At 48.4% G+C, this 11,611-nt stretch overlaps 1 protein-coding gene across 4 annotated transcripts in view; it reads right to left on the minus strand.

The window, feature by feature from the left end:
- The window catches only part of Hnf1b (HNF1 homeobox B), a 54,041-nt gene extending 43,775 nt beyond the window's left edge, over positions 1–10,266 (minus strand). For all 4 annotated transcript variants that reach the window (XM_005349346.3, XM_005349345.3, XM_005349344.3 and 1 more), the window contains exons 1-2: positions 9,847–10,266; positions 5,150–5,349 (exon numbers count right to left, since the gene is read on the minus strand). In XM_005349346.3, coding sequence (XP_005349403.1) covers positions 5,150–5,349; positions 9,847–10,190 — 544 coding nt within the window. In that variant the 5' untranslated portion in view covers positions 10,191–10,266. The remainder of the gene's footprint in view (positions 1–5,149; positions 5,350–9,846) is intronic.
- Positions 10,267–11,611: the final 1,345 nt, after the last annotated feature.

An 11,611-nucleotide genomic window follows, 5' to 3' on the forward strand; every position in this document is an offset into this window, starting at 1 on the left:
TTAGTCTTTAAGTTATATAGGTATTAAAAATTACAGATCAATAGTCATCTATGTTTGTCATACTTATAGTTAGACTAATCAGGTTCTTTAGATACATAGAGATTATATTCTGCATAGATAGATAATCTTCAACCACTTCAAAGAGCTGTACAAAATGGCATTTAAATAACTTAGAGTTCTGTTGAAGTGAGACATAATTGCTCCTGGCAGCACCGATCTATTCCAGAGACAATGTTGAACACTGAAGACACTCCACTTGGAGCTTGTTTTCTTCTTGGCAAAAACTGGCCTTTGGGCAAAGAAATGGCCATGCCTCAACCATAGTATCTGGAAATGGATAAGCAGGACTGTCAAATCTTGCCAAGACAGGTAAGATGATTTTGAAAGATTTCTTGCCTTTGAAAATGGTCTGTCAGTTATTCTAGGCCTCAGCCAAAGTTGGTTGCTTCAACATTGCAAATGAGACTTTGGGTGGTTGCCCAGGTAGTCAGTTGTCTCTGTCATTTGTTGCACATTTTGGAAGTCGCTTGATTGTACTTCCTGCTTACTCAAGTAATATTGTTTCCCTTCTCACATCTTCAATGAGGTTGAAGACTAGATAATTGTAGTTACTTCCCTTTCATGGCTTGGCCAAGTTATTTATTATACAAGACTTAAATTAGTTAGAATAGGATATCTGTTTTTATTGTATATAATTTTGTATTAGGCTTAGTACTCTCTTATTTAAACAAAAGGGGGAGATGCTGTAGGAAGACCTGCAGCTTGTAATTACCCGCCTATTGGGGCATGGCCTCTTATACTATATAGCAGACGCAGAACCTGCGAACCTGCGAACCTGCGAACCTGCGTCCCTCCCTTTTTCTCCTTCTCCTTGCTCCTTTTCACCCATTGCTTGTTCGAATTGTTTGGATTTGATCTCCATCCACTGTTCAAGCAGAGAATCCTGATTTGTGAGTTTACCCCTAAATAAATATCTATCTCTCAGTTCTGAGATAGTATGGGATTTCTTTTTTTTTTTTTTTGTGGTTTTTCTAGACAGGGTTTCTCTGTGGCTTTGGAGCTGTCCTGGAACTAGCTTTGTAGACCAGGCTGGTCTCGAACTCACAGAGATTTGCCTGCCTTTGCCTCCCGAGTGCTGGGATTAAAGGCGTGCACCACTATCGCCCAGCTGGGATTTCTTTTAAGCATCCGTTCACCGCTTCACCTGGCCGGTTCACCGCGACTCTTGCACCCCATGCTCTGGACCTGGGTGTTTCCTTTCTCAGTTCCCAGAGTCACTCATAATTCTGAGTGTCCAGCCACAACCTCCAGAGCTTCTGGGTGTGCCATAATCTCAGAAAACGGGATCACAGATCTGTGCTACTTACTATACTACTTTAAACCCTTCACAAACCTCACTAGTGTCTCCAGTCTGTATACCTGGGATTTTATGATCTGTTGTGGGCTATCCTTCTATTTTGGCCCTTTTCAAGGAAGTGATGGGCTTCTTCCCAGCCTGAACTTAGGATCCCTGCTGCAGGTGAGGATGCATTTGTTTAGCCAATGGCCAATTCGGAAGCAGCCTCCTAGGTGAATGGATGGCCTTTGTCACTGGAGACTTTGATTTAAGATGGTCTTTGAGTCACCTTAGGGTTCTGCTTGCATTGATGCCCACTGTGGGTTTTTGTTTTTTGTTTTTTTTTTTTCGAGACAGGGTTTCTCTGTAGCTTTGGAGCCTGTCCTGGAACTAGTTCTTGTAGACCAGGTTGGCCTTGAACTCACAGAGATCCGCCTGCCTTTGCATCTGGAATGCTGGGATTAAAGGTGTGCATGTGCCACCACCGCCAGGCACCCACTGTGTTTTTAGAAACCAGAAGCAGCCTCTACTAAATGTAAAAGTAGAATGTTATCAGCTTCCCTGGGATGATGTGGGAGAATGGTAACTCCTCCCACAGCCAGATATTTACAGGTGTTTTCAGTCCATCACTTCACTTGAGAGTGAAGGTGGACACAGAAGTCCCCTGTGAAGCTGGGGAGGGGACCAGTTAATGTCTCCCCTGCTCCCCATGGGTCCCGCACCACATCTGTAGAGTCCCCTGTGAGGAATGGCTAAGGCCAGTGAGGATAACCACAAGTGTCTGGGAATCACTTGAGATTTTTTTCATCTGAAATGAACAGATGTTACTACAGTTCCCAGAAAGTGGGCTGTCTCTGCGGTTCAACACCCCATATGTATAACCCTTCACCTAATTCTCATAGCCTTGCTATGGGGGAAGTGTCATTATTTCCAACAGCAGATAAAAAAAAAAAAAAAAACAACTCAAGTTCAGAGTGGTTAAGTCACACGAGCCTAGGGTGCTCTCCTGTTCTTAGCCACTAGCTTGTGAGTCACCCAAACAGTAATACCCCAAGCTCCCCAGATCTTACTTAGGCGGAGGAGGCTTTTGCTGCACGCAGCCCCCAGTACGAGGCTGCTCTTTTGGGAGATAACAGCTTACACAGGGTCTGAACCCAGAGCATCTGTGAGCCAGTCAGGGCCTCCAGGGACCTGGCCACACTCAGCATTTGAGGAGTTAGACCCTCGCAGGCACCCCCAGCTACCATCAACGCCTCTCCGCTTCATTTCAAATGAAATGGAATAGAAAACGTTTGATGCCCATTAAAACGACACTGGAACGGTTGCTCCGGTAGACTCATCCTAGACTGGGGAGCTCGTCCAGAAGGATCTCCACGGATAGAGAAAGCCCGTGAACGGCACCGTCTGTTAGTCTGGCTCTTCATGAAACTTTCATGCACTGTCTTAGTTCCATCTCCTCTTTCTCTTTCCACTCAGTTGGTCTTTCTTTTATTTATCTCTTCATTTTGACCCATGCTGGTGTGTCTTTTTATCCTTTAAGATGTGATACAAATGCTGCCTCCTCCAGTAAGTCCTCTGGGATTTCTCCAGGTGATCTTGCAGCCACTCTGCAGCCCAGTGCACACCGTTTAAAGAGCACTTGGAGAGGAGCTGCCACTAATTACTCAAGCTTCTCAGCTCCTTCAGGGAAGTAATGAGTCCCTGGAGACAAGGAGCTGTATACCCTAGAGCCTAGCATAGTGCTCGGGACATGACAAGGTGTGTGAATGTTGATTGAGGAATAAGCCCTTAAGTCCTGTCTCCTGTAACTTTAAACCCCCAAAACAACAATAATACTGAATAAAAATGTCCCTTGCTGGCAGCCATCCCCTTGGTCAATGTCCTCTTTTTGAGCATCAGGAGACTCTTCCTGGAATTTCCGTCTTGTTAGACGGTCCAGTGTCTTCTATGTCACCCTGTCTATCCTGGGGGAGATTAGTGAATACCATCCTGACCGCTGAGCTAGTACCAGGGCTGTGTAGCCTTTGGCGACTATGGCTCCTGAGAACGGGGACATGCAGGAACTGAAGAGCTGCTTCATGTCAGGAGGTCAATTCCTTAAATAGCACCCATGCAGCGAGGGGTCAACCTGCACTTTACAGGACTGGGGTCCTCTGTGCACCAGGCAGCATCACAGCCACCTCTACTCTGTCCATACAACGTTAACCTCAGTCGGAGAGGAGACAAGGGCCCCAAACCTCTTCTCCCACCCATGGCCCTTCTGTCCACAGATACTAGCACAATAAACACAGATATGGTCATTTTGGAGCAGTTTGTAGAAAAAAAAAACAACAACAACAAATCCAAGAGCAATTTGAAAAGCAACTGTGCAGCAACAGGGGAAAAAAATCCCTACCCAGAAAATGATGGTGAGGAACATGTTGGCAAAGACACAGAGGCCCATAGCCCGGGAGAGGGGGCGGGGCATAGCGGGGGGGGGGGGAGTGAGATGGGGATGGCAGTGGTGGTGGTCGGGCAGCGGTAGGGAAAGAGTGGAAGCAAAGGCAGGTGGATTTCTGAGTTCAAGGCCAGCCTGGTCTACAGAGTGAGTTCCAGGACAGCCAGGGCTACACAGAAAAACCCTGCTTAAAAAAACAAAAACAAACAAACACAAAAACCTAATACAAAATGCCAAGCAAAAACAAAACCCCTGAAGTGAAGAGAATTGGATCAGCAAACCACCATGAGCCACTCTGCACCAGATAATCCTCTATAAACATTATTATTGGGGAAACTGATGATACCTGAACAAAATCTGAGTTTCAGAGATAATCTGGGAAATTTGGTAGTTGCATGGAGTGTGTGTGGGATAACCTGTTGGTACAACACACAAAATATAGGGGGTGTGGATTATGTGGGCAATTTGCTACAAAACGAGAATCGCTCTTTATTTTTCTTTAATAATTTCTTCCCAACTAAAAATATTTAATTAAAATTAAGTATGTAAAAAAAAACCCTGGTGGGTCAGAAGTTCAAGTGCAGACACTTAAACTGTGCTCTGCTTCAGACAGAAAGGATGTCTTCACCAGATGGAGTCCCTCAGCTGAGCACAAAGTCTAGTCTTGGTAAAAGTGGGTACGTACTTTAGATTGTTTCTGGACTCAGCGCTCCACTTCCGCCACCCCACCCCCACTTCCTAGGATCAGGATCAGGTTCTGATTATCTATACAAATCTTTAGTTGTTTATCCTTTTTCCAGAGGGGAGGAAAATAATAGTAACGGTGATCGATATTGTTGACCACTATGTAATGTCTTCTTTGGTAACTCAGACCTGTGGTCATATGCCAACCAGAGACAAAGAAATGGATGCTGGAAAGAAGAACTAAAAACATTCAGGGTCCACTGCCTACACTTAAAGGATTTTCAGTGCAAGGAGCTGTGTAGCACGCTGTGTAGCACGGGGCTGTGTGAGAAAGGAACGATACAAGGTAACCCACTGTGCAGATGTAACTGTAAGGTCACATCTACCTGCCAGCTTCTTCTATTCGCCAACTACTTTTTGTTGTTGTTGTTGTTTTTTTTTTTTTTTCGAGACAGGGTTTCTCTGTGGTTTTGGAGCCTGTCCTGGAACTAGCTCTTGTAGACCAGGCTGGTCTAGAACTCACAGAGATCCGCCTGCCTCTGCTGGGATTAAAGGCGTGCGCCACCACCGCCCGGCTCGCCAACTACTTTTAAAGGCCTTCTTGATGGAGGGGAAACTGAGGCAGCCCATGGGGTCAGAGTGAGGACAACAGTCACTGCAGGTTGAGGCAGAGTTAGGTTTAAATCACTTACGTCGAAGAATCTCCCGTTGCTTTCTGACGTACCAGGTGTACAGGGCAGCTCTCTTCTGGGTCTTCATGGGGGTGCCCTTGTTGAGGTGCTGGGAGAGGTGGGATTGGTTCAGGCCTGTGACATCAACCACCTCCCTCTGGGGGATGTTGTGCTGCTGCATGTAGCCCTTGATCATCTTGGCAGCTCTCCAAGGGTCCTCACTAGACAGATACGCAGACGATTAGGGTGCTGATGGGAAATGCTCAGGGAAAAATATTCACCTTCTAGGTACAAAACTCATCCTAAGATCTCTCTCCACCCGTCCAAACTCCAACCTTGAGAGACATGTATGGCTAAAACAAAACAAAATGGGAGAGAAGACATAGCTTTTCCTTCTGAGAGAGGCACAGAAGAAGACTCATCTTTAAGGCCACCCCCATGCCATGACACTCCCCACCCTCCATGCCATGGAAGAAAAGGCTCTGACTTTATTCTGCTTTCTTTGGTTTTTTCAAGAGACTTAAACAAGCAAGAGTCCTACAGGAAAGAAGAGGTGCCTAGGGCCCGAGTTGGCTAAGCTGGTTCTACACGGAGCCAAATCAGTTTTTCAATCCACCACCCCTACTTCAGTCTAAACCTCTCCAGTGCTCCCCCCACTTCTCAAAAGGAAACCCATTCTGTCAAAAGAGGGGTGGGCTTGTGTGCCCACCTCCTGGGATGCAAAGAGTCTTTTAAAGAGTGACTGGATGTTAAAAAAAATTTTGTTTTGTTTGATGTGTTTAGAAACCTCCCTTAAACCTCAAACTGAGATAAACATTTATATAGTTATGATTCCTTTTGTAGTCAAATATTACATTGCTTTTGGAGTTTTTTAAAAAAACATGTTCTCAAAAATAATGGCAACGCTCCCTCTGTCTGAAGAATCAGGACACCTGCAAAACGGGTAGTTTGTTGCTGTTGGTTTTTTTTTTTTTGTTTTGTTTTGTTTTTTTAGTTATCCACAGTCCTGCCTCCCAAATAAATGCTACTAAGGAAGAATAATTTTAGTTTGGGAGTAAGACATTAATGCTCCATTTGCCTGGGTGATTGCACCTCTCTGATATGGAAAGGTCACCAGGGAGGTGACAGTTCTGGGGATTTCAAGTTTGCACTGAGAATGTAGTCAGGCTTCTCATGTCTCATAGACACAGGCACAGTTTGTCATAAAAAAGGCCAGGGATGTCTTCTAGGCTTTTTAATTTACAATGTTTCCAACTTCACTGTTACTTTTTCTGGCTTGTTAAATGGAATCAGAACTGTCATTTAAATTAAGAGACTAAGTAAAACAGAGGTTACAGATCAAAAGTATTAAAGGAACAATACAAGCATGTGTACAATTTATTTAATGTAGTTACAGAAGCAATCCTGCACTACTGATATAAATACACATATATGTTAGCTTAACAGAACCTGAAAAAAAAACAAAAGAGAAAATTGGGTTCAAATGAAACAATAAAAAGTGGTATTAAAACTGAGACCAAATTAGGCACCTGTGCTAAAACAGTGATTTTTCAATAGTTCCTGTAAAATCAATTAATTTTTTTTAATGTATTAAAAAAATCTCCAGCAACCAAGGGAGATATTTTACAGGCATTTGAATGGTGATATTTTAGCGAGTCTTGACTATTGGATTCGTGAGAAGTCAGGCTTTAAAAGAGATGTTTTTGAGAAATGTAAACTTTCATATTAATTATACGTAAGTTAAGAAATTTCTCAAGCATTTTTAAAGGCACATAAAGGAAAACAACATAGTGAGGTAACAAGAACGAAAGAAGAGGAAATACGTCTGTTCCAGTGTCATACCTGGAGAATTCACCGCGAGCGAGAGAAAAACACGGCAATCAACATTTTAGACATAACCACGTAAATACCAGCGATCGGCTAAACGCTCGTTGCTGGGGAACATTTCCGAAAATGTTTTTAGAGTGGAAAAACATTTCTAACAGGCACGAACAATAGCTTTAAAAATTAGAGAAAACAGTATTTGGGTTTAAAAGTTAATAGTGTATCGCTTTAACAGATCATTTGGGCAGTTTTTCTTTGTTTAACCGCATTACCTGTTATTCTGCGCGCCTAAGAAACCTAGCGAAATAGTGTTGTGTTCTATGTGTGATCGGTTCTGTGAAAAGGGGGCATTAACTCAACAATGAGACGATTAGGAAAGAAAGAAACAAAACACCACCAATACAAAAACCATTGAGACAAAACCTTCAGGCCCGGAATTAAAAGATTTGAATTGAGGGTAAGATGGCGTAGTTATACCTTTTTTTTTTTTTTTAACTCTCAGACCCCTTAATGTTTGCCCTGCGTGTTCGCTGAGGGAGAGAGAGCTCTGAAGCTCCAGTAAGAGTTACTGGGAAATACAGTTTCCTCACCGGGATAAACTCGGGTCGCGATTTGAGGTTGGCTTTTTTTGGAGCCAGCACAGGTGTCAAATGCCAGCCCGCGGTGGCCACACTGTCCTCCCTGCCGGCTCCTTCCTCAACAATGACTTTGCTGTCCCACCCAGAGCAGAGAAGCCCTGGGCTGCAGCCGCACGGGCCAGGAGCCTCGGTTCCAGCTTCCTAGGTGGCGGCGGGTTCTCCTAAGTGCAAGGGACGCACCAGCCTCCAGGCCGGCAGCCGGGGACCGCAGGACTCTGCAGTTTGTAACCGTCCTCTCTGGCTTAACTCCGAAGGCGTCCAAGCGCACCACCGAGTGACCCTCCTCCCCCGCACACCTTTCTTTTCTTTCTGACTTTCAGGGGAACAAGGAGGATGGGAGCGGGGGGGGGGGGGAATAGAGAATGCCTGGTACCCTGAAGTCAGCTATGGTCAGCTATGCAGTGACCTGGGAGCCGCTAACAATTTCTTGAAAAATTACTTTAATAAAGTCGGAAGCTCCAGGAGGCCCAGGGGAGGGAAGGCGGCACCAGCTTGTGAAAGGGACAAAAACCTCCCGGTGTGTCCTGGGTCCTCACCCCAGTTAGAGTCTGGGCTCCCCTCCGTCTGCCCCCAGCTTGAGGGAGGGAAGACGGGCCTTGCGGGTATTGGCTTCCCGGAGTGGCCCAGGGACCTGGGGGCGCGCCCCGCGGTGAAGTGCGTGTGCCGTGCTAGCGCCCCGCGAGCACCCCCTCCTGCGTTTTGATTTTCTTCCTTTTCTAAGCCGAGTTTACAACTTCACCAATGAATAACCCGCCTCTCTTTTCAACCTAATCACAGTCTTTGTGTACTTTCTGTTGATGATTTATAGGAATAAATTAATAACACCCCAACTCCACGTGCTGCAGTTTATGTTACATCTCCGCTGTGTCCAGCACAGCGTGGGGACCACAGTACAGAGGCTCACTAGGCCTTCCTGCTTCCCTAGGTCGGCTCCGAGGCAAACTAGACGGCGGCCCTGGGCAGCCATGAGGCCAGGAGGAAGGGCCTAGGCCCCAGGGGGGGCAAGTGACGGGATGCTGGTTAGGTGAGCCAGGCCCTGTACAACCTCCCTGCCACCCTACAGCCCCAGACGCTCGGGGTACCCTCTACACCGGATACCATCCAGGCCCCTAAATCCGACCGGAGAGAAATCACCGCCACATGTTTCCCAAGCTTGTGAATTAGAGCAAAAAAAAAAAAAACATTTTAGTGGATTAAAAAACAAAACAAAGCTACAAGATTGCCTTGGCTAGAGGGCTAGTGGTCAGATACCCAAAGCGCAAATTCAAATGCAAGGTCACCACTCCAACCTGCTCTGCGGGAGAGGGAGCCTAGCCGCTAATGATCGCATTCACTCGGGACTCTCTCTGAAACTTCGAGGCTGAGGGGTTTAAGAGTCAGGGGCCACGCGAGGGGCTCCTTTCTGAAGCCAAGTGGCTCCCAAACAACGTGTGGCCTAAGGGAATCACTTGGCTCTCCTTAGATAATTAGTAACTAGCTGTCAAAGTGTAGGCCAGGGCGAGAGGACCGGCAAGTGATCCCAGCCACCGGAGAGACATCAGCCAGTCCCCGGATCCCCCACAGGATAGCCGGGGTGCTATACGTACACACCCACCTTTCTCAGATTGGGACAAGGTTCTCTACAAAGTGGGGCAGAGGTGTGTTAGGATCACGTATCCCATACATTCGCCCTCTTCCTTTCATTATTCGTGGTTTCTTTTGGCCGGCAAGGGTCCATCGTGACCCTACAGCAAACTTTCCGCTTTATAATTCTAAAGCTGCAGCTCGCACTGGCGCTGCAGAAGCAAGGACTCAAAGAACTTGCCTCCGAGGCCTCAGCCGCCAATGCTGCCAGACGTCTCTGCAGAGAGCTTTAAGTCTCTGGGAGAAATGTGTGGCTCGAAGTTTTGGAAGTGCGTGGGGGTGCAAATCTGAGGTCCTAGGAGAATCACAGCTGTCTCTAGTCCTGTGAGGTTTAAGGTTCGGTTCTCGCGCCTGGGTACCACCAACAAGGTGCTTGAGTCCTGGGCGCCCACCTAGGTGGAGGCAGATGAAGCCTCTCTCGGATTGCAGGTCAGCCGGTTGAGGAACTAGTTCAATTGTTCTCAGAGAAGAGAAGCACCCCCGGGGGATTTTTCCCCCCCATGGGAAAGGGGCTTGCGGGAGAACAGTCTGCACCACACGCCTCCGCCTCCAGTGCGGGGCAGGGGACTTACTCCATGGACCCACAGGGTTAGGAGTGGTCCGGGCGTACCCAGCACCTCGCTTGCTGCCTACCTGAGCATCCGGTCCACCTCGGCCCGCTGCTCCGCGGCCTCTTCTGTGTTGAGTGCCTGCAGTTCCTTGAGGATGGGAGGAGTGTCATAGTCGTCCCCGTCTTCCGAGCCCTCGTCCCCAGACAAGCGGCCCTTGGCGTGGCCATTGGTGAGAGTATGGAAAACCGGTTTGGTGTCGAGATCCGTCCCGCTCCCGGGGGACAGAGGCAGCGTCTCCAGTTTCACCCCGAAGTTCGGGGACGGCAGTAACTCCTCTAAGGCCTGGACCAGTACTTCCTTGGTGACCCCAGAGCTCAGCAACGCGCTCAAGAGTTCTTGTTGGAGCGACGTGAGCTTGGACACCATTTTCCAAGGACGGAAAAAGAAGGGGGTGAGGGGATGGGTGGGCGTGAGAGAGGAGGGTGGAGGGGAGTTTTACCAGAGAACTCCAAGTCCTGGAACCCCTCCACCCTTTAGCCTCCAGACACCTGTTACTTCCCAGGGTCCCGGAGTCTCCTCCGAGAGGAGTCAGAAAACTTCTAACTTGCCATGATCGCCACCATTAGGCCATATAAGATATGCAAATGAGTGGGAAGGGCTCGGCTTTCGGCAAGATGCAAATGGTGGTGGGGAGGGGGAAAAACCGAGAGAGTGGGAGAGCCTAAGGGACAGTCCAACGGAGCCAGAGACTTGGGCCGGGATCGGGACTTGCCAGGGCCCATTGTACTCACCCTTGGGGGGGCTCCAAATCTTTTCTACCGGTTCTGTTTATCAGCCAAACTTTAGCTGACCTTTGGACTTGTTAAGCAAGTGGCTTGCAGCCTAGGCTGGGTGGGGGTGGGGGGCTGCTTTTCCACAGGCGGCGGGTTCATCTTTAGTGGAGAAAGAAGAAACCGCGCTTCGGGGGTTCAGGTGAGAGAGCTGGAGAAAGTTGGGGTGCCTTGGAAGACGGGAGTGGGGGGAGGATGAAGAGGGCAGAGAGTCTCGAAGGTGACCACAGTAGCAAACCTGGTAATGCAGCGGGGTGATGGTGGAGAGCCCGATCCTTTGGGAATGGGCACCAGGAAGAAGAGAGTGGTTCCAGGCACTGGTAGAACGAATTGGAGGGGCCTCGCTTACTTTTACCTCGTTTACTGCCCTCCAGGCCCTCCTCAGCCAGGCCTGGTTTGGATTTGAAGGACCGCCGGCCCAGACCGCGTAGTTAGGGTGCTAGAGGCCTTTAGGACCCTTGAAAGGAGGCGCCCACCGACTACTTTATGGCCGCAGGGAGTAGAGAAAGCGGAGCTGCGCTGCCGCAGGGCTGCACTAGCCCGGCCTCGCCAGGGGAGAGCAACACCTGGGGCGCGCTCTCTGGCCTAAACCCGGAACATAAATGCTCCTAGGCTTTCCAGGCAAAACTAGGACTGCGGGGACCCGGATGAATGCTTAGCTTGGCCTGTGGCTGGACCGACTGTTGCAGCTGCGGGTTACCCAGGCCCTCTTTTTCTGGTTTCTTAGTTGTAGGACGTCGGCGGTTCCGGTGCCGGGAGTTAGAGACCTGTTCTAGTAAACACAAGTTCACTGAGGCGGTGGTCTTGGATGCCACCTATAGTAAGCACCTCAAAGCCATTGAAGAAAATTTCCCCCCACCCAGGTCTGGCCCGGAAGGAAACCATGAGCCTTTCGGTGCAGCAGGAGTTTCTGCCACAGCTCCCCTGGGACCCGGAGAGGAAGAAAGGAGGCGCAGGCCGCACCCGGACCTCCAGGCTGGGACCTGACCTGAGGGGTAGAGACTGCTTCAATCCATA

The sequence above is a fragment of the Microtus ochrogaster genome, chromosome 7 (assembly GCF_000317375.1).
Source record: "Microtus ochrogaster isolate Prairie Vole_2 chromosome 7, MicOch1.0, whole genome shotgun sequence".
Taxonomy (NCBI): domain Eukaryota; kingdom Metazoa; phylum Chordata; class Mammalia; order Rodentia; family Cricetidae; genus Microtus; species Microtus ochrogaster.